This window comes from Neoarius graeffei, chromosome 16, assembly GCF_027579695.1.
Source record: "Neoarius graeffei isolate fNeoGra1 chromosome 16, fNeoGra1.pri, whole genome shotgun sequence".
In the NCBI taxonomy this organism is placed as follows: domain Eukaryota; kingdom Metazoa; phylum Chordata; class Actinopteri; order Siluriformes; family Ariidae; genus Neoarius; species Neoarius graeffei.
In genome coordinates this window covers 61,493,805-61,516,087 of record NC_083584.1, presented here as the reverse complement: position 1 = coordinate 61,516,087, position 22,283 = coordinate 61,493,805, and the positions used below count along the sequence as shown (strand labels likewise).

General features: G+C 42.7%; 1 protein-coding gene across 1 annotated transcript in view; it reads right to left on the bottom strand.

Moving 5' to 3' along the window:
* numa1 (nuclear mitotic apparatus protein 1) overlaps positions 1 to 8,469 on the bottom strand; it is a 31,026-nt gene extending 22,557 nt beyond the window's left edge. The window contains exons 1-6 of the mRNA XM_060943321.1: positions 8,309 to 8,469; positions 2,467 to 2,514; positions 2,278 to 2,363; positions 1,993 to 2,072; positions 1,810 to 1,883; positions 461 to 532 (exon numbers count right to left, since the gene is read on the bottom strand). Of these exons, the coding sequence (XP_060799304.1) occupies positions 461 to 532; positions 1,810 to 1,883; positions 1,993 to 2,072; positions 2,278 to 2,363; positions 2,467 to 2,508 (354 nt within the window). The 5' untranslated portion in view covers positions 2,509 to 2,514; positions 8,309 to 8,469. The remainder of the gene's footprint in view (positions 1 to 460; positions 533 to 1,809; positions 1,884 to 1,992; positions 2,073 to 2,277; positions 2,364 to 2,466; positions 2,515 to 8,308) is intronic.
* Between the last annotated feature and the right edge of the window lie 13,814 nt (positions 8,470 to 22,283).

Here is a 22,283-nt window from a genome sequence, read left to right as displayed (position 1 = left end):
AAACGGAAGATACGACAAAAAAGACCTAAGACAGTTGAGCAACTAGAATCCTACATTTGACAAGAATGGGTTAACATTCCTATCCCTAAACTTGAGCAACTTGTCTCCTCAGTCCCCAGACGTTTACAGACTGTTGTAAAGAGAAAAGGGGATGTCTCACAGTGGTAAACATGGCCTTGTCCCAACTTTTTTGAGATGTGTTGTTGTCATGAAATTTAAAATCACCTAATTTTTCTCTTTAAATGATACATTTTCTCAGTTTAAACATTTGATATGTCATCTATGTTCTATTCTGAATAAAATATGGAATTTTGAAACTTCATCATCGCATTCCGTTTTTATTTACAATTTGTTCTTTGTCCCAACTTTTTTGGAATCGGGGTTGTATTTATTGCGATGTCCTGTGAATTATGATGCAACATTTTGCTCCAAATCCCTAAGACACATCTTTAAATGTTACCTCGGTTTCAAACTCCACCTTGGGCACCAGACTGTTGTTAAGGAGTCCGTAGTACGACAGGAACAGCACGACCTTAAACACACACACACACACACACACACACACACACACACACACACATTAAAGGGGGAACTGAAGTCATTTTTAAACTTGCTTTACTTCTTAATTAACGTGTTATTCAATTACACTTTCGGTTTTATTAACCTTAGGCTATATCGTAATTCGTATTGGCATATTATATTACACTTATCAGCCTTTTCGGTTTTTAGCCATGTTGAATGTAGTTCGTTTGGTCCACGGCAGGCGTCACTTATCTGCGTGATCTTCACGAGATTTGTGCGAGACTTCAAACGTGAAGTGTCAGCGCCGCCATTTTGAAAATTGTTTACACAGCGGCCAGATCGCCGTATCATTCCAATTTAGATGAATTTCGAGATCTGTCAGCTTCATCAGTGATGGAGATTATTCCATACGACTTCGAACCATTGGTAAAATAAAAAAACGCTTTCGGACACTACTCCGTCACGCTGGTATTTACGCCATTACTGTCGCACAAAACGTGCCAGATCAGTCGGCTGGTGGGTTTTCAAAAACAATAAAAACACATGTATGTATTTTTGTGATAAATCCATATTATACTGAGCACATTTCCCACATTAATAAATACAAAAGTAGCTGCATCTTTCAGTTCTTTTTTTTTTAAAATCAAGGCTGAATCCTTTCTTCTTTGTCGCTGCCTTTTATTAAATCAAATTTGAGACTTTTAATTTGATTTCTTTCAGCGTGACCGCAATGCATGATGGGATGTATTAATTTGGTTAGTGATACTATTTTTCATGATGCATTGTGGGATACTTTGAGTGCACTATATAGGGTGTAAATAATCCTCACTCAGGTTTCGGACAGCACTACAAAATGGCGTCCTCACTATATTGTGCACTATATAGTGAGCAGGGAGTGATTTCGGACACGGGGAAAACTTCCGGCTTGATTACGTCAGCATTCGAAAGAGGGCGCGCGCGTCTTTTGACAATGCCGGTCGCTTTGATTTCCGCTGTACGTTTTACTTCCGTCCTACGATGTCTCGCACAGGTCTCAACGAATCTCGTTTACGGCCGTTGCTTTGACATATGGACGGATATATTACAGAGCATATTTCAAACACTCATAACTTGCTATAGCAGCGACACAATAGCTGTCAGAAATGCTTTACTGTATTTAATAAAATGAAAGAAATAGAATTTTGATAAAAAAAAATTGCCTTCAGTTCTCCATTAATGACCCACATTGAAATGGAAAGACTTAATATAAAGCAAGGAGCTTTTGAGCACGTGCGCACACACACACACCTTGGTGAGCTCCAACTCCAGCATCTTTCCCTTGGCCAGTGTGAGGACGATACACTCTTCCACATGACACACCCCTGGAGAAGGAGGAGGAAGAGGAGACAACATGGACACACGTCAGACAGACAGCTAGCTAGAAAGCCAGACAGTCAGACAGCTGGAACATTAAAAAAAAAAAAACCTTACTGCAGAGGAAGTCAGAGATGATGGACAACCTTTCTGCTTGAGGCAAGTGCACAGGAGCCTGGTTAGGATCCTCCCCTTTCCTACAGTGACCAATCAGAGAACAGGGGTTTGTTTTAATGTACAAGCATGCTGTACCACGTAAAGCAAAAACAACCAACTCGTTAGTGATTCGAGTGATGCACTGAACTTCCTGTTGGGTTAAATTTTACCAATATTATTAACAAATTACATGTTCTCCCCCCCCCCCCCCCCCCCCAAAAAAAAAAAAAACCCCACATAACTCACAGTTTATAGACGAGTTTGAGCAACAGATTTCCATCCTGCAGGTCTGCGATTCGCTGCACCGGTTTGTCCAGCTGCAGGCTGTTGATCTGCAATAAACATTTCACCGTACATCACGCATCACCTTGCAGATCAATACTGCGTGATGATTAAAAAAAATAATAACTGTGGTAAGAGAAAAAGCAGACGCACCCACACTAGAAGAGCCTCTTCCTTCGCTGGATGCAGTGCCATCACTGTCTGAAAAGATGAAACAAAAGCTCCACCCACTGCTATTTTCAACAGAACATTGACCCACAGCCACATTTTTGGTTCATCATCGCATCCATAAACATTTAGGATCGTACTGTATTGTACGACATGACGTCAATAACCTCGGCCATTTTCCAGGATGAGCTCCTAACGATAGATCCGTGATGAAAGGAAACGACTACGTTCTGCGTGATCTGGAAGTCGCCTCATGGGGCTCACACAAACAAAAAGATTTGATTCTTGAGGTAAAATTATTCTGTCCACCAACACTTTTTTTAAATGGTTCACCATCACGGCTACAGTATTTGGAGCCATTGTGCGAGTTTTGAAGTGAAACATGTGCAAAGGAGGTTTTAAGTGGAAGGAGGATGCACAGCCCTCAGTCCACTATCTTGGCCCCCCCGTGATAGCTCCAGTGGCAAGGGAAAGACCAAGATGACTAGCTCACGATGGGGTTGCAGGGTGTCTAGTCTATGATCCTACGCTGGCACCCAAGCGCAGGTTTAACCACAGTGATGTGGCCCCTCACATGGTTTAGCCCACCTGCTGAAGCAGTGTACCGGTGTGTGGTGCTTGGAGCCAGCATGTGAGAGATTAGGGGATGGATGAGGACCAGAGGTGCCTGTCCACCCTACGAAGTAAGGTGCAGCAGACAGGCCACCAAAGGTCAGACCTCTACCCAGGGCTCAAAATTAACTTTTTTTCTTTGTGTCCCCCAGTGGTCCCGAATTCTGTGTTGTATTGTCCCGAATGGAAGCAATAGTGTCCCCATTTTTTTTCCTCTCTGAAATAACCAGTGGTTAATATTATCATATGAAGTTACTATTATATTTGTAACTATACAATTTTGAACCCTTTATATCATTTTTACAATAAGTCACAAGCGACACATGTCCTATACATCATCTACTTCAAAATTACAGTTATTGCATTTTCAGTTTATTAAACTTTGGCGATCTCACTGTATGAATAGATACCCGTTTATTTAAAGGGGCCAACTAGCTCATTCAGAAAATGTTTCAACTCCCTACATCTGCAGTACACTGTAGTTGAAAATAAGACCCCTTTTATTTTCGTTTCATCTACTTATACCTTGAATATCTGTTGGCATATATAAGGCCAACTTATCATTTTCACCATTACCGTTATCCATTTTTATGTAATATACCTGTTGCCCCATTCAGAGATGTTTTGAAAGCCATCAGCCATACCATCAATGGATGAAATGCACACCCATGTTGCAAGCAGTACAATAGAAGGTTTGACCCAAAAAACGAAATATTTTAATCCAGTCTACAGTGTAAAATAAAGGAAAAACGCCATCCAATCATATCGAGGTACCACCTCAAAATGATTGGATACTGACACGTCAATCAGACTGAAGCCCGCGAGCAGCCCGACCCTTCTGTGTGTGTGTGTGAGAGCGAGCAGAGTGTCACACAGAGCGCAGGATTCTCTCAGTGCGCTCCCTCCAAACAACGAGGATTTACACGAAAACGGAAGGAGATATTCACAAAATTCTTTCACAGTGAGCGCCACAAGGCTCTCCTGAACACACGGATGTAATTTTTTTTTGTCTGTAGTGTAAAAAATGAGGTCACTAGAGCGAGTTAAAAACGAGTGACTTTTCTGCCACGTTTATAATGGGAGTCTATGAGGCTGCGCGGCTGTGCTCTCGTTACTTTCAGGCTTCTCATTCAAAAACTGTAAATCCTGTCGCTCAGGTAGACACATTGTGTGAATCAGGACAAGTGTGGCTACTACTTTTGAGAAAATTATGTGTGTGGAGTGAAAATTGGGGCTGAAAACACAGTTTAAATGAGAAAGTTTGAGCTATTTTTCCAAGCTCTCTACACTCTAACTTAACGAGCTCCACTGGTGTGTAACGCAATAGACACACATTATAAAGCCGGAATTTCTCAGGCTTTATAAGGGGGAGGAGGGGTGGAGACATGAGGGGTGGGAGTGTTTCTTTTCAAAATATGGCTTGCGGGAACCGTTATTCCAAAATCTCGTACTGCACCTTTAATGTAGAACTTTTTTTTCTAGATCTATTTTTTTTCCATTGTCCCGGGATTGTCCCAGATATGATAATTTTGTGTCCCGATAACATTTTTTATGGTCCCCGGGACGTCGGGACACCGTTAGTTTCGAGCGCTGCCTCTACCCAGTGCCCCCACACCCTTGTACCTCTTCTGTTGTCCTCCCACAGAGCGTTTTTCCAAAGGTAAACGCTCTGTGGGAGGGCAACAGAAGAGGTACAAGGACCATCTAAAGGCCAACCTGAAGGACTGCGGCATTGAGCCACAAAAACTGGAAGAATTAGCAGCCAAGAGGTGCAGGTGGAGACAGCTGTGTTCGACAAAAACTGCCTCCTACACAACCGGCTACAATCAGAAGAGTAAAACGCCATCAGCCAGTCCAACCACAGCGCGAGCACGTAATGTGATGTGTGCGGCCGAGTCCTTGCCGCCCGAATTGGACTAATCAGCCATCGAAGAACTCACCAAGAGAGAGACGGCATGGAGTGACATCATCGATATCGACGGACAGCCTTACAGTAGAGCTGTGAAGGCCCTATAAACATAAGAATTGTGCACAACATGATAAAAGCATGAAACTTTCAGGGTTTGTTCTCCAGGGCATAACAATTAATTTAAGATCTGGAGGCGCTCTCAGTTTGACCTTGGAGGTCATTTAGAGGTCATCGACCCTTGTTATGTGCAATTTCAATGGACAGGATTAAAAATTGGGGCATTTTATCATACAAGTGTGACAAAAATTGTAATTACATGTGGATTTCCATTTTTCTAGGTCATGAGGGTCCATTTATAGTGATATTACACTTAGAAGTCAAGGTTAAGATGAAGGTCACTCTAAAATATATGATGCGTTATGTCAATTTCAACAACTTTTATGAGATTTTGTAGCATATTGCCAAGCAGTATATACTTTGTAATTGTAAAATGACTTCCAAATGAGTGATACAGGCCTAATGTGAGTATTCTAATCATTGCAGTCTCCAGAACATGCACAAAGGGCAGTACACTTCAATTCTGCCTTTTTGCATTGACCACAACAGCCCTTTTTGCAACCACAATGCAAAAGCTCATAGCACGACTGTGAGGCCTCAGGTAGTGTTGTCCAAAGTGGCTGCCATCCATCGTCACTGTTAACCCATCCCCAGTCTGAAAGACTTGGCAACTGGGGCCTAATAACCAAGGCAAGGTTCCATACATGAGCCGATACATGGCTCATGAAAAGCCTCCGTGACTTCTGGGTACACAAGCCACGTGTCCCAAGCAGTCTTTTTACCACGGCCACAGAATGCTGATGTTGTATCACAGCCAGTGAAAGAATGAAATGCGAGCAAAGCATCGCTAGTGGAAGGACCAAGAGCAGCAACCACCTTGTGGATGCCAATAGCAGAAAGTGCTACCAGTTCCAAAGGCTATCCACATTTCTTCAAGGTCAACTTCCTGAAATACAGCTCCTGCCAAGACGACCACATCTGAATCCACTGTTCTAACTAACACGTTCTTAAGTCCCTTTTTAGCAGCATCTGCCACATGAAGGAATAGCCTTGTGTCTGCCTCCTCTTGAGTGCATGGAACCAAATTACTTACATCACAGTCAACAGGAGAGCTGAGGACATTTTTTCATTTGTGGCATATACTTCTTTGCCAGGAGCTAATGCCATGGCAGCAATTTGAACAGAAAGAAAGTGGAACAAATCTGTTTTGTTTTCACTAACATAAGAAATCTTTCCAGTTTAATGATTAAATTTATGTAGTTTATCTGGGTATCTATCAGTTACAGTTCATCTGCCATTTCCCAATTTTACGTTATTATCATTACGGTTTTTGTTTATTTCATTCATTTACCTCTATGGGTGTATATCTATTTATGTTTATTTACTTGATTATGCCTTAATACACGCATATTTATACTTACTGTACATTTTTAGCAAAATTGCTCCCCAAAACACACCCATTTCAGCTCTCATGCATAGAAATGTCCTATTGATGACCTCAATGACCTCTAATTGACCTCCAAGGTCAAACAGAGCACCTCCAGATCTTAAATTAATTGTTATGCCCTCAAGAACAAACCCTGAAAGTTTCATGCTTTTATCATCTTGTGCACGATTCATCTGCTCTACTATTAAGCAAGTAAGTTTTGCGTCGTCTAGTACCGTTCTCCTATTGGCTGCTTTTGGACGAACGTTGTAACAATCGTTCGACGGTTTTTGTCAGCAACAGCAAAAGTGGGTTGAAAAATCATACAGTGTAAACAGAAGTAGTTTGGGGTTTTTTTGAGACAGAGAGAGTTGCAAAATTAAAACCAGGCATCCATTTTTATTTGAAATTCCACTGAAGCCTCTGGAAATAAAATGTTAAATATGACTACACTTTTTATAATATTTATACATGTCTGGATGGGGCAACACGGTGGTGTAGTGGTTAGCGCTGTCGCGTCACAGCAAGAAGGTCTGGGTTCGAGCCCCGTGGCCGGCGAGGGCCTTTCTGTGCGGAGTTTGCATGTTCTCCCCGTGTCCGCGTGGGTTTCCTCCGGGTGCTCCGGTTTCCCCCACAGTCCAAAGACATGCAGGTTAGGTTAACTGGTGACTCTAAATTGAGCGTAGGTGTGAATGTGAGTGTGAATGGTTGTCTGTGTCTATGTGTCAGCCCTGTGATGACCTGGCGACTTGTCCAGGGTGTACCCCGCCTTTCGCCCGTAGTCAGCTGGGATAGGCTCCAGCTTGCCTGCGACCCTGTAGAACAGGATAAAGCGGCTACAGATAATGAGATGAGATGTCTGGATGGATTTTGAGCAACTGTTACAGAAGTGCAAAAGAAAACTGTGGTTGCTGGAACACAAACTGATAAACTACTGTGATTTGCCCCAAAATACAGGGCAATATAACAGGATCGTTATAAAATATCAGCATTTTCCCCACTAGAGGTGTTCCTGTGATCTAATTAAGAGTGTAAAAAGGGTTACAGGGTGTGTAGTTTCATTCGAACCGGATATAAATACTATACTTATTGATTACTTTGACTTCTGAGGGTTCAACGTGTGCAACACAGTCACCGCGGTCGAAAGTGAACTGCACGTATATACACGGCTTTACGGTTTATCGTCTCTGTATTGGATCAAGCTTATTAATCAATCAATCAGTCTCGGAATTAAAAGCATGTCACAATTTCTACAGACAGAATTACACATTTTAATCTCAAAAACGTCAAGCACTAAAGCGGAACTTTTGTTAATATAACATGAATAAAATATCCAATTAGTATTAGTTTCAGAGCAGATGTATATACACTACAGTATAAACATGCTCTCATAGAGCAAACATACAAAAAAACACCGAAGTCTGTTGCAGGAAAAAGATGTTCGCGACAGAAATTAATCAAACATGAACGCAAACTTGTCTATATTTTAACTAAAAGTGACGAGAAGTGTGTTTATTTTTCCTCCAAAAGCCTGCTGGTAACCGTAAAACGCAGTGTACACGCCCATTCGGTTTTTTTTTTTTACATGAACACGCCTTGCTTTTGAGTTAAATTGTTCGAAGACAAAAAAACAAAAACATTTTAACTTAAACAAAAAAATTAGTTTTCCATATTATCTAGTCGCCTGCTACTAACATGAACTACCTGGTTAGTGAGTGACTGAGTAAACAAACTAGCTTGCAAACAACGTTAATACGCATTCTATTACTCAGTGTAGAGGGATTAATATAATACAGATACCGAGTAAACCATCGTTAACTCACCTTCTTAATCCAATAATATTTAAAAAGCTGCTCATTAGTTCAGAATATTTTACGATAATCGATTTTTTATTTTATTATTATTATTTTAATCCCAGATCACCGTCCTCATACACAAATCTTCAAACTGCAGCGCGAGCCTATCTTGAGTATTTTAAACCGCGACCAAGTCATCTGATTGGATGCCTCGAAATGTGACGTGCCTGAAGAGCTGGTGTTTCATTGGTTGGAACAAGACAAACCCAGCCAATCAAGATTCAGATATGTATGCGTCACCGTTACACTAATTCCCGGAAGTGAATTTCAGTACAGGATGCTTATGTAAAAAATTAAATAAAATAAACATTTTATATATATATATGACTTTTGGAATAAGCTTTATATCTCTAAATGCTGTTGTAATTTTAAAAACAATTTTTTTTCTAAATCGTTTCTGCATCCTGAAAACTACACGTTCCATCGCAAATGTTGTGTTGCCATGACCGCAAAATTTCAACTTTAATTTAATCTCAAAGTAGTCAGTAAACAGGAGAGTAAGAAATATGTTAAAATGTTTTCTAACGGGGTGGCACGGTGGTGTAGTGGTTAGCACTGTTGCCTCACAGCAAGAAGATCCTGGGTTTGAGCCCAGCGGCCGGCGAGGGCCTTTTTGTGTGGAGTTTGCATGTTGTCCGCGTGGGTTTCCTCCGGGTGCTCCGGTTTCCCCCACAGTCCAAAGACATGCAGGTTAGGTGGGGTTTACATTAGACCGTATCAGCGGATCATCAGATTAACGTTTTTAAAACGATTCACGTGCACACAGCAACGCCAATACACGGATACGCTCGGCTCCGCAGGCATCCTGCGCTCCAAATCACTCTGCCCTGAACAGCGAGTGCCCTCTGGAGGGTGCGCACTCCGGCCCTGCGCAGCTCACAGAGTGCGTGAGTGAAGCGCATGAGCAGTGATTCGGGACTGAGCCGCTGTGTGTGTGATCCCAGTGCATATCGGGCATGCGCGTCACTTACCACTTGCAAGTGGAAGGATGGCAAGCCTAAAGACAATCATAACTACACAATGGGCAGTATTTGCATCAGTATTTGCAGTATTTTCATACTTTTATACTCTTTAATGAAAGGTGATACAAGGCGGAAGTCCACGCCGTTTTTCAGCAGTCGCGTCACATGACCAACGCCAGCGAATCAGGAAGGTGGATGTCACAGTGACGTTGTCCAATGAGACGCCAGCTAGAGCTCAGCACAGCGTATCCGCGTATTCTCAATGTTTACACAGCACCGGACCAGACACGATCTGGATTGAATACGTGGACCCTGGCGGATTCCCGTTTCCCAGCGTTTCCAGGCGTTTTAATGTAAACGGACAGTGCATCCGTGAAGAAAACGAGACAGATACGGTCTAATGTAAACTTGGCCTTAGGTTAACTGGTGACTCTAAATTGACCGTAGGTGTGAATGTGAGTGTGAATGGTTGTGTGTCTCTATAGCTGTGTTCACATGTATACCGGTACAGTTTAGTGCATCTGCCCACACTAGCAAGAAAGGTTTGCGGTTTTCTTTCACGGTAGTTGAAATGCGCGTGCGCGAAATGTTTCCATGGTTACCGAGTAACTTCCTTCCGAGAATATGGCGGATGAAACAACGTGTGTGTGCTTTTTGTTGTCAGTGTACAGTCTGTATTTCTGGTGGTCATTTATTCAGTCGAATCATATAAAACACGCGAGGCAGTTGAGAAAGAAACAAACGAATCTCCATTCCAGGCTTGTACGAAATTCTGAATTGAATTGAGAATGACCCCCAAATTCCAATTCAATTCTTGAATTTCAATATAAATTTGAATTGAAATTCAAAACAGGAAGTGGAATTGCAATTCAAATTCGAATTGCAGGAAGTAGAATTGGAATTCCATGAAATTCAAAGAAATTCATGATAATGAAAGTACAGTTAACAATGATTCTGTACAGACTTATATGATTGCAACATGTATTTAATACATACAGTGTATTAATATAGGGCCTTACCTTATGTCCACAGCACTATTTTTTATATTTTTTAACAGAAAATGGGCCCATTTGTACCACAATTTGTCACTACAAATATATACTCCATAAAACTCATCTCATCTCATTATCTCCAGCTGCTTCATCCTTCTACAGGGTCGCAGGCAAGCCGGAGCCCATCCCAGCTGACTACGGGCGAAAGGCGGGGTACACCCTGGACAAGTCGCCAGGTCATCACAGGGCTGACACAGACAACCATTCACACTCACATTCACACCTACGCTCAATTTAGAGTCACCAGTTAACCTAACCTGCATGTCTTTGGACTGTGGGGGAAACCGGAGCACCCGGAGGAAACCCACGCGGACACGGGGAGAACATGCAAACTCCACACAGAAAGGCCCTCGCCGGCCCCGGGGCTCGAACCCAGGACCTTCTTGCTGTGGGGCAACAGCGCTAACCACTACACCACCATGCCGCCCTACTCCATAAAACTGATCCTTAAAATTGTAAACATTGAAATGGTGTGAAATTAGAAAAGACAAGACTTTGTTTCCCAGAATGCTTTACTTTATCCTAGTCTTCAAAATGGTTGTCCAAACATTTCGGACATTTTGTTTTGGGTAGACTGTTGTGTACTACCCTATTTAAGGGCTATAGCTGGTTTGTACTTTTGAGTTTTCTGATGACAGCAACATGCAAAATGATAACACAACTAAAAGGACATCTGTGCTCATTCAATTTGGTGAGCCAATTCCTACAACAAATGGAAACCACAGAGCAATCTGCAATCACTGCAGTCTGTGGTTCCATAAAGGCAACCTCAAATTTCAAACGACACCTCCAGATAAAGTAACAGATTTGTAATCTTTTAATGTATTTTTTATGACCATGACATAATAAGGGGTCTGGGCATATCATTATAGAGAAGCAGAGAATACATAGATGTAACACTATTGTATTGCAATTTTGCTGACTGGACTTTTTCAGATTAGATTCAACTTTACTGTCATTCCACATTTAAGGATACAGAGCAAGAGTAAATGCAGTTAACCATCTTATAAGAAGTGCAAAAAGTCACAGTGCATGTGTACAGAATGTACAGTATTTGCCAACAAATGCAGTATTTACAGAATAGATACATTTTTACAGCTTGTATGGATAATTATGGCAAGTCATTGTGTGCAGCATATATACAAATAAGTTATGTGAGCAGAATGCACTCAGAACAATGGGGGAAAGAAGTTTAAATTAGTATGATCAACAGATGGCACTATACATATGGAATTATCAGCATACAGATTACAATATATACAGATACAATTATGCGAAATATACAGAATTGTACCATAATATACAGATCCAAAGAATAAAAACTCTTAAACATTGATTGGCTTTTCTGCTTTCAAGAAGAAACACCCTGCAGTCTTGGAGATGGGGTCTGCATCCAGCAGTGGCATGAGTCAAACACACCAAGATCAAGACCATCCATCAACATCAACCAAGTGGTCCTCAACCAATACAAATCAAATGGCTCTGACAGATAGCATTGTTAGTCTGATTTCCAATGGCCTCCTCCCCCTCTCTACAGTTGAGCATAAGGCCTCATTGGCATGTTCCAGCTTGCACAACCAGCATTTACAGTGCCTACCTGAAGAGCTCTCAGAGACAGCCTCATACCACAGCGTGCACAATCTGTGAAATACCATCTCACAAATGCCATGACAAATGTTGGCCATATTTGCCTAACAATTGATTTATGGTCCAACAGATCAATGAGGTCATTTTTAGGAATGACTGGCCATTTCTTTCATGATTACAACCTGCAAAGTGTGATGCTGAGCTGTCAGCGATTTAAAGGTAGGCACACTGCAGAAAATATTTGCCAGGTTTATGATCAAGTACTGCGCAGTTTCAACATTCAGAGCAAAGTGTCTTTCATCATAACGGACAATGCGTCCAACATGATAAAGGCCTTCAGTCTTTTTCCACCAGTGCATGTGAGTGACAGTGAGAGTGGTGGAGAAGATGAGGAGGATGATGATGCCAGTGTAGAGGTGGTCAATGTAGAAGAGGAAATGATGTACTTTCCACCTGAGAGACTACCATGTTTTACCCACACTCTCCAATTGGTACTGCGCGATGCTTTGGATGATGCTGCCTCCATAAAAAGCCTCCTAGGAAAGGTTCAGAAGTTTGTTGCATTTTACCATAAATCCACTCATGCTGCAGAGGCCCTGGAGGGAATGCACAAACTTCAACCTGCCAATGCCACACGCTGGAATAGCCAGTTGAAGATGCTTAGGTCAGTTCTTAAAGTTCCAAATGATGTCCTTGCTGAGCTCCACTGCCCAATTCAGCTATCACCATACGAACTTAAAATCATTGAGGAACTCTGTGAGGTTTTAGAACCCTTTGAGGAGGTCACAGACCGCTGTCAGGCAGAGAAAGCTGTAACATCAAGCTATGTTATTCCTTGTGTGAGAGGACTGAGACATGCCATTAAAGATGCCAAAATGACTGGGAACAAGAAGTTTCTGTCCACCTTACAAACCGCACTCAAGAGGCGACTTGGAAAATATGAAGATATGGAGTGCTTCCAGATGGCTGCAACTCTTGATCCAAGATTCAAGCTAGACTGGTGTAACGGTGAAGAACAGAACACAATCAGAAACCTCCTCGCTGCAAAAGTTGATTCTGTACGTCCAAAAGCCACTTCTGACATGAATACCCAACCACGCAAACGCCCCAGACTCTTTTCCTACATGGATACCCAAACAACTTCTGTGCCAATTGATGTATCCTCACATGAGCTCCCAGTTTACTTGAGTGCCGCATGTTTGGCAGAGGGTACCAACCCTTTGTTGTTCTGGAAAGAAAACCAAAATCGTTTCCCAAACCTTGCTCTACTTGCATGCAAATATCTGGCCATACCTGCTTCCTCTGCACCTGTTGAGAGGATATTTAGTGTTGGTGGAAAGATATTCCGACCAGAGCGATGCCGCCTCAATGATAAAACGTTTGAAGAGCTGATGATCATTAAATGCAACACTATTACCCCATGAAGTAAATAAAATAATAATTGCATTCACCACAGCTTTGTGTTATTTGATTACTTTAAAATGAAAATATTGCTTTTCAATATAAGAATGTATGCTTAATAATAGTCTCTGTATTGCATTTATTGTGTTTCAGATATAATTATTCCAATCTGGAAGAAAAACACATGCTAAGTATCACATTCTCACTGATATGTGGTTAGAATGAATTTCTCTGAATTGCAATGAATTTAAAATTCCACTTCCTGTAATTCCAATTCACATTCAATTCCATATCCTCTGGGGGTGGAGCCAATTCAAATTCAATTCAAATTCACTTCCTGAATTGAATTAAATTCTGAATTTTGCACAAGCCTGCTCCGTTCTTCACTATTTTATTCAGCGAAGACATCGATTGAGGTGTGTGACTTTGCGCATGCGCATTATATTTGTATCGATACAGAGCCGCTTCATCTGTCCACACTACAGCGAAGCGCTACAGTACCGATACTGTACCGGTACGAAACCCATACATTTGTGGGTTTCATACCGATACAGTTATACCGCTACAGCACCGGTATAGTTGCTAGTGTGGACAAGTGTTGCGGTACGAAAGTAGTATCGTATCGGTACAAAATCCCTAGTGTGGACAGGGTATCTGTGTCTAGTCTGGCTAACGCGACTTCAAAGCTCTCCGAGCATTTGGTCTGGCCAAGCTATTAAGCCAAACCGTTTCCCAGAGCCCGTGGTTGACCCGCCTCCCTGAAATGCCTCAGTTTGCTACTGGTCGAAGCCAGAAAAGGCTGTGACGAAGCTTAAACCAATCACATCACTCTTTCCTCTGACGTATGTGACACGACGGAAACTGCTTGAGTAACTGGTAGATTAAACTCTTACCGAAGCCGGTCGGGAGCAAGGCGAAAACGTCCTTCCTTTCAATAAATACCTCCAGGGCTGCTCTTTGCTCCGTTTTCAATGAGAACTTCCTGTTGAATGCTTTCAATACAGCATCTACCGCTGTAAACAATCTATGGCTTCCGGTTGCAGTTCTACTACGTCAGTGCCTTGAACACGCCTCTACCCAGGGCCGTTGGAGATGCTCAAAGTTGATTGGTTCCCGATTTTTCGGGAGCTTGGAAATGCTGTAGATAGCCTGCCTGGCCAGACTAAGCTCAGAACAGGCCCTCGTGTTGCGTCACGCTTAGGATGGGCGGGCCCAGGCTAATCTGTGTCAGCTCTGCGATGATCTGGTGACTTGTCCAGGGTGTACCCCGCCTCTCACCCATAGTCAGCTGGGATAGACTCCAGCTTGCCTGCGACCCTGCACAGGATAAGTGGTTACAGATAATGAATGGATGTATGGATAGATGTTTTCTAACGTCGAACCCACTACAATCCATACACAACAGTCTCTAGAGTTTAACAGAATGGGGAAAAAAACCACTCCAGCCTGTGTGTGGAGGCTCTGCAAGCTGAAACACCTTCAGAGGAGAATGAGCAGGCGGGTCTGAGCTGACAGGAAGCCTATAGTAACTCAAATAATCACTCTTTACAACCACGGTGAGCAGAAAAGCATCTCAGGAGCATGCAATACATTGAACCTTGAGGTGGATGATCTGCAACAGCAGGAAACCATATCAGGTTCCACTCCTGTCAGCCAGGAACAAGAATCTGAGACCATCATGGGAACAGACTCACTCACACTGGACATCAAAAAAGATGTTCAGTTTGGATGAGTCTGAAAAAAACTGAAAGGGAAGACAAAATGTCGAATTTCGTATTGATAATTTGTTGCTTTGGGGTACTTTTTTAAATACACAAGTCAAAACGTGCAGTCCCCGTCCTGATTAACTATTTTTTAAAAAAACAATTATTATTTGAAATAATTTATTTACTATATACTATATCACTCAAGATAATTAAAAGAGGGGAAAAAAGCTTACGTCTCATTTTTGCAGATTTGAATTTAACTTTATTTTAAGACCCTGAGAGTATTTATATATTATATGGATATGAGTGTCTTACTGGGAAATACACCACTCATATTTTTCGTACGAGATCCTTACAGGACATGGAGAACCAAAACCGTCAGTGCAGCAGTGTAGTCACCTTCCAGTCAGTGTAGCGGTCATCAGTAGTGTTAGTGAATGCTAATAAAATGGTCAAGCCAATGCTGTTGAGAGCAAGTAGCACAGGCTAATGACAGAGAAACTAAGATTTTTGTCTACAGACTCTTCTTCCAGGCTGCACGCTCGCTACAGTATTTTTCACTCTGACTGTAATTTATTTAGTTACTTTTATAATCAACATCGACAACTACACACAACGGAGCGACCTGGCAGCCTGCCGCTCATCCCTGCTGCTTTTTTGGTGTATCTGGCTAAGGTTTGGCTGTACTCAAGTCCCAGTTCTAATCGTAATGATTTGCCACTGCTTGTAAATATGCGCAAAGAATATCTAATGAAGTTTTGGTAGCCAGGGCGGCATGGTGGTGTAGTGGTTAGCGCTGTCGCCTCACAGCAAGAAGGTCCGGGTTCAAGCCCCGTGGCCGGCGAGGGCCTTTCTGTGCGGAGTTTGCATGTTCTCCCTGTGTCCGCGTGGGTTTCCTCCGGGTGCTCCGGTTTCCCCCACAGTCCAAAGACATGCAGGTTAGGTTAACTGGTGACTCTAAATTGACTGTAGGTGTGAATGGTTGTCTGTGTCTATGTGTCATCCCTGTGATGACCTGGCGACTTGTCCAGGGTGTACCCCGCCTTTCGCCCGTAGTCAGCTGGGATAGGCTCCAGCTTGCCTGCGACCCTGTAGAACAGGATAAAGCGGCTAGAGATGATGAGATGAGTTTTGGTAGCCTTTTAGCATCTTTCTCTTTCAAAATTCTCTCAAAATCTTCCGTATTTCGTGAAGCAAACCTCACGGCCATGTTTGCTTGCAAATTTTCGCAGTCGCTTGCTAGCGCGGACGTTTTACGTCTCTGACGTGTCTCTTTTCCAGCTTTTCAATGTCCATTGGTATGTTTTTCTCTTGTAAATATGTGTGAAGAATATCTAATGATGTTTTGGTAGCCTTGCGGGTGTTCAACACGTCTTTTTCTTTCCCGACGAACAAAGAAATGCTTCTGCGCATGCGCAGCAGAAAAGTTTCTCATTGAATATTTGCATCAGCTCCGACATGTGACGCTATGTTGTCTTGACAACCATGCAATATCGTAACAATATTGCACGCTCATGCTCCATTGGGTAGAATGACGTAATACACATAGGATAAGCAATATGCTAACAGTATTGCATGCTATCAAAACGAATGAAACCCGCGAGAAATGAATAGAATACATGTTATTTACCTGCTGGGAGGTCCGTATCGTGAAATACCGTAACTGAGGTCTTGAAAGTACTGAGCGAGGCCCTCTGGGCTGACGTCAGTATTCAAGGCCGAGGTCACGGTATTTCACCATATGGACCGACCTTAAGCTGGTAAATAATATATTTATTTACTAAATTCTAACAGAAAACGAGAGCGCCCAAAAGGGAAAACCGAGCTGAGCCGCCATTTTGAATCCTCATTCACGGCTGTAATGCAAATGGCTTCCTCCTCGGTATACAAGTGCACTTCCATGGCAGGAAAAAAACTACATTTTGCCACCTATGTAGTCCCCTATTTATACAAAACTGAGTCATTCAGGATTCAGCCATGTTTTTGCTCGGCGTTAGCAACAGTTAGAGGTTTTTAGCTTTCTCCTGAAATGTTTTCTTTTATTTTGTCTTCCTCAGGGTTGTAAAACTCGCTTTCGCTGTGAACACTGTCGTTATCGCTATCCATGCTGTAAAATTAATGCTATTCTCCTGAGAAATGCGAAAATAAATGTTGACAAAAATAGCTACTATGTTTGTTGTTGTTGTGAATGAGCAAGTCGCCAGAGGTCCGTAACCGGGGTCCGTATTGTAGGATACAGACCCGCTCGCCAGCCAATCAGAGCGCAGGATTTGATGGAAACCGCACCGTGAAAAAAATAAATGTTTTTATTCCATGGAGAAAGTATCCTGTATGTATAATAATTCCTGATATTTCACTCTGATGACGTCACTCCCAGTGTTTTCCCGCTGACTAGATGCACATTGTCAAAATGGTGAACTGGTTCAAAATTAAAATTCTTTTGATTAACTTTTTTTTGTATGTGTTCATATAATATAAAGAACGTTACACACTGGTACAAATATATGAAGTTTGTCTTTTCATTTTGAAAATATTTTCCCACGTTCACTTTGGTCACTTGTGAATATGTTCACCACTCAAAGATAAAATTCCTATCTTCGCACGACCGTGTAATAGCCTAAATATTATATACAGTTGTGGTCAGATGTTTACATACAGTGACATGAACGTCATCTTGGATATGAACGTCATGGCAATATTTGGGCTTTCAGTCATTTCTCTGAACTGTTCTTTTTCTGTGGCAGAATGATTGTACGGCATACAGATTTAATTTAAAAAAACACTAGAATTTGGTGCACAAGTTTTAATTTTCTTTGGGTTTTCTGAAATCAACACAGGGTCAAAATTTTACATACAGCACACCTAATATTTGGGTAAAATGTCTCTTCGCAAGATTCACCTTGACCAAATATTTTTGTTTACCATGAACAAGCTTCTGGCAGAATTCTGGTTGGATATTTCACGAATCTTCATGGTAGAATTGGTAGAGTTCAATTAAAACTAGACTGCATTTCCGCAGAGAAAATGCAAAGTGTGCTTGCTGAGCTGCAGCAGAACAGCTATCATGCTAGCATGCTAAAAGCTACCATGCCAACATGCTAACAACTAGCATGCTAACAGTTAGCATACTAACATGCTAACAGCATACTAACATGCTAAAAGCTAGCATGTTAACCCAAAACGACAGGTCTCATCTCATTATCTCTAGCCGCTTTATCCTTCTACAGGGTCGCAGGCAAGCTGGAGCCTATCCCAGCTGACTACGGGTGAAAGGCGGGGTACACCCTGGACAAGTCGCCAGGTCATCACAGGGCTGACACATAGACACAGACAACCATTCACACTCACATTCACACCTACGGTCAATTTAGAGTCACCAGTCAACCTAACCTGCATGTCTTTGGACTGTGGGGGAAACCGGAGCACCCGGAGGAAACCCACGCGGACACGGGGAGAACATGCAAACTCCACACAGAAAGGCCCTCGCCAGCCCCGGGGCTCGAACCCAGGACCTTCCTGCTGTGAGGCGACAGCGCTAACCACTACACCACCGTGCCGCCCCAAAACGACGGGTATGGTATCCAAATTATATAATTTTTTACTGGTAACGGACACCCCCACACTTCCAATAGAGAGGGTCTGGAGAAGAGATTGCCCAGGTCTGACTCAAGATTTTGATTGGGATGACGTGTGGTCTGGCATTCGTGATGTGTCACGTAATCCAGACCACCAGCAAATTCATTTCAATTTTTTACATAGAATATACCTTACCCCTGTCAAACTTCATCATATGAGAATTATTAATGATCCTTTTTGCAATCTGTGCTCTCTGAAAGCTCAGGGCACGTTTAGTCACATGTTTTGGGAATGCCCTCCTGTTGGACAACTGTGGTGCAATGTTGCATCTAAGTTATCTGATTTGATACAAGAAACGGTACCTGTTAATATGTGTGTTGCTTCTGAATGACCTGTCTACTCTTAATATTTCCAAACTCAAGAAGCGTATAATTTTTGCCGGACTCACAGCGGCCAAGAAAATGGTTGCCAAACAGCCACCTCATTCTCTCACTATCAAGTCTTGGACTCTTTCTTTTCTGGATGTCGTATATTTGGAACTTTCAACAGCCCGAATTAATGGTGCTAATGAGAGCACACTAAATGCCTGGCATAGTACTGCTGAGACTCTGAAAGATATGCTGTGAGCTTGTTTTTAGTTTTTCACCACTGACTCTCATTCATTCCTGTGTCCCTACATGTCAAGTTCCTCTCTGTTTTGTTTTGTATGTCTTTGTGTGTCCTGTGTCGGTGTGTCTGTATATGTGCGTGTGTGTATTTTTTGTTTCCCTTTATTTATTTATTTATTTAGAGGGCGGCACGGTGGTGTAGTGGTTAGCGCTGTCGCCTCACAGCAAGAAGGTCCGGGTTCGAGCCCCGTGGCCGGCGAGGGCCTTTCTGTGTGGAGTTTGCATGTTCTCCCCGTGTCCGCGTGGGTTTCCTCCGGGTGCTCCGGATTCCCCCACAGTCCAAAGACATGCAGGTTAGGTTAACTGGTGACTCTAAATTGACCGTAGGTGTGAATGTGAGTGTGAATGGTTGTCTGTGTCTATGTGTCAGCCCTGTGATGGCCTGGCGACTTGTCCAGGGTGTACCCCGCCTTTCGCCCGTAGTCAGCTGGGATAGGCTCCAGCTCGCCTGCGACCCTGTAGAACAGGATAAAGCGGCTACAGATAATGAGATTTATTTATTTATTTATTTATTGCTTGTGATTAATAATGTTACTTCTTCTGTGTTCTGTAGTGTCACATGACACGTTCCTTTGTCTTGGGCCTACTGTGTAAACTGAGTCTTGGGCCTAATGTGTAAACTGAGACTGTGTTGTGATGTTGAATCCCTAAAAGTCTTGGCATGCTTCTTTTTTACTTTTTCTCAAACTTCAATAAAAATTTGATCGCAAAAAAAAAAAGCTAGCATGTTAACATGTTAATGCTAACATGCTAATAGATAACATGCTAACAGCTAGCATTCTAGCATGCTAATGATTAACATGCTATTTGTTAAAATTCTAACACTTTAAGGCTAATATGCTGACAGCTATCATGCTAACAGGCTAACATGCTAATGGCTAGTATGTTTACTTTTAGCATGCTAACACGCTGAGGGTGACATGCTAACAGTTAGCATGCTAACATGCTCAGGCGAACTCGCTAACAGCAAACATGCGAACTCTGCATGCTACCATGCTAATCCTAACATGCTAACAGCTCTCATGGTAACATGCTAATGGTGAACATGCTAACAACTCGCGAGCTAACAGCAGGCATGATATCGTAATGGGCAACATGCTAACAGCTAGCATGGTAACACGTGAATGCTTATATGCTAATTGCTATCGTGTGTGTGTAAGTATTCCTAATAAAGTGGCCATTGAGTTGAAGTTGATTTGCTGTCAAAGTCTCAAATGAGCAGATCCTTGCCAAATGCATCATCACCTATGGGGGAAGGGAGGAATGACTCAGTCGAGCTTCCATTGATTAGCGGCAAAATGGAGAAAAAATGGACGGATGAAAGGCGAGACAAAGACGAGTGCGGGTCAGAACCGATATCATGTGTATGATGGTGATTTGGCCTGAGGTGCCGTATGAAGTTTGGTGGATGTGTGGTGAAGTGTTAAGGCCAATTTATGCTAACAACGCAGTCCTCGCAGATGGCGTCGCAGATGGCGTCTGCGTAGCCCCCCCCTTCGCAGACGCTCTGCGTGCACCTCCCAAAAATTGTGACCACCGCAGAAGCCTCGCAGACAGCGTCGCAGACGAGGGCTCCGATTGGTCCACTCTACATCCGCTGTACACGCACTTCCGCTTCCCTACTTTCCTGGTTTGGTTTGTTTTCACTACCGCCATTTTTAAAAACACGAGTGAAGATGGAGCAGCACGAACAGCGGTTGATCGAGGAAGTGAGGAAGTACGTACATCTATACGACTCCAGTTCTACTCATTATAAGTAACCGGAGGATAAACACTCCACTAACCACACCCACCAACTACTCCTAGCGATTTCGCGACTTCGCGCTCCCTTGCGTTGTGGCGGTGAATAACATCGCGCACGCCTATTACTCCCCGCTCAACAATAAATTACAACTGTCTGCGAAAAGCTATCTGTGAAAGCCTTGTCGCAAGAGCATGCAGAGGCCCTTACTTAGCAAAACTCCATTCATTTGAATGGGGCCAAAAATCAATGGAAGCCTATGGAGGTAAAAAGAGATGCGTGAAAACCAAGGAAAAGATGAGTGCAGGTCTCAGATGAGGGGATGGATCTGTGCGGGGACTTGGCCTGAGGCATCAAGTGAAGTTTCTTGAAGTTTGGTCACTTGGTTAAAAAAATTGATGGAGAGTGAAAGTTTTTCTCCTGAAACACCATTCATTTTCAATGGGGCCAAAAATCAATGCAAGCCTATGGAGGAAAAAGGGATGAGTAAAAAGAAAGGAAAAATATGAGTGCCGGTCAGAACCGATTGCATGTATGTGTCAGGGGAGTTGGCCTGAAGTATCACATGAGGTTTGGTGCATCTGCGATGGAGCGTGTCCGAGTAGGACGATTTGATTCATCACTCCAAAGTTCTACCCAGTCATTTCAATGGCACGGAATTTTGCCGAAAAACAGGAATACCAAATGAACGACAAGGGGGAGTGCAACCATTTTAACAAGCATGCCATTCCAGATCGGGCCCTACGTTTCAGCATTGGAACGGTGTCTCTATCTCGAAAGCCCTAGGAGGAGTAGTGGATCCAAAAAACAGGTGAAACGGAATAAAAATAAAACTTAAGAAGAACTAGATTGCATTTCCTCTGCAGAAACTGCTGGAGTGTGCTTGCTCAAATGTTGCCAGCAACAGTAAAGGGTTAAGATATGAGAATGTGTTTTCGCACTCTGAAATCCTTGTTTTAAATGGCTTTGGTCAACAGCTCTCACTCCTTCTCTGACTCAAAGTCTATTTTACCCCTTTTCCACCAAATCAGTTCCAGGGCTGGTTCGGGGCCAGGGCTGGTGCTGGTTCACAACTCGTTCAAATTGCGAGCCAGCTGAGAACAAGTTTGCTTTCCCATAGCTCGGGGTGCTAAGGGGAGCCAAGTCATTACATCACTGTATACGTTAGTTACATCGCTGCGTTTGCATAAACCTTGGCGCGAACATCGAAGCAACAACAACACGGAGAAGAAGAAGCAACAACAACAAT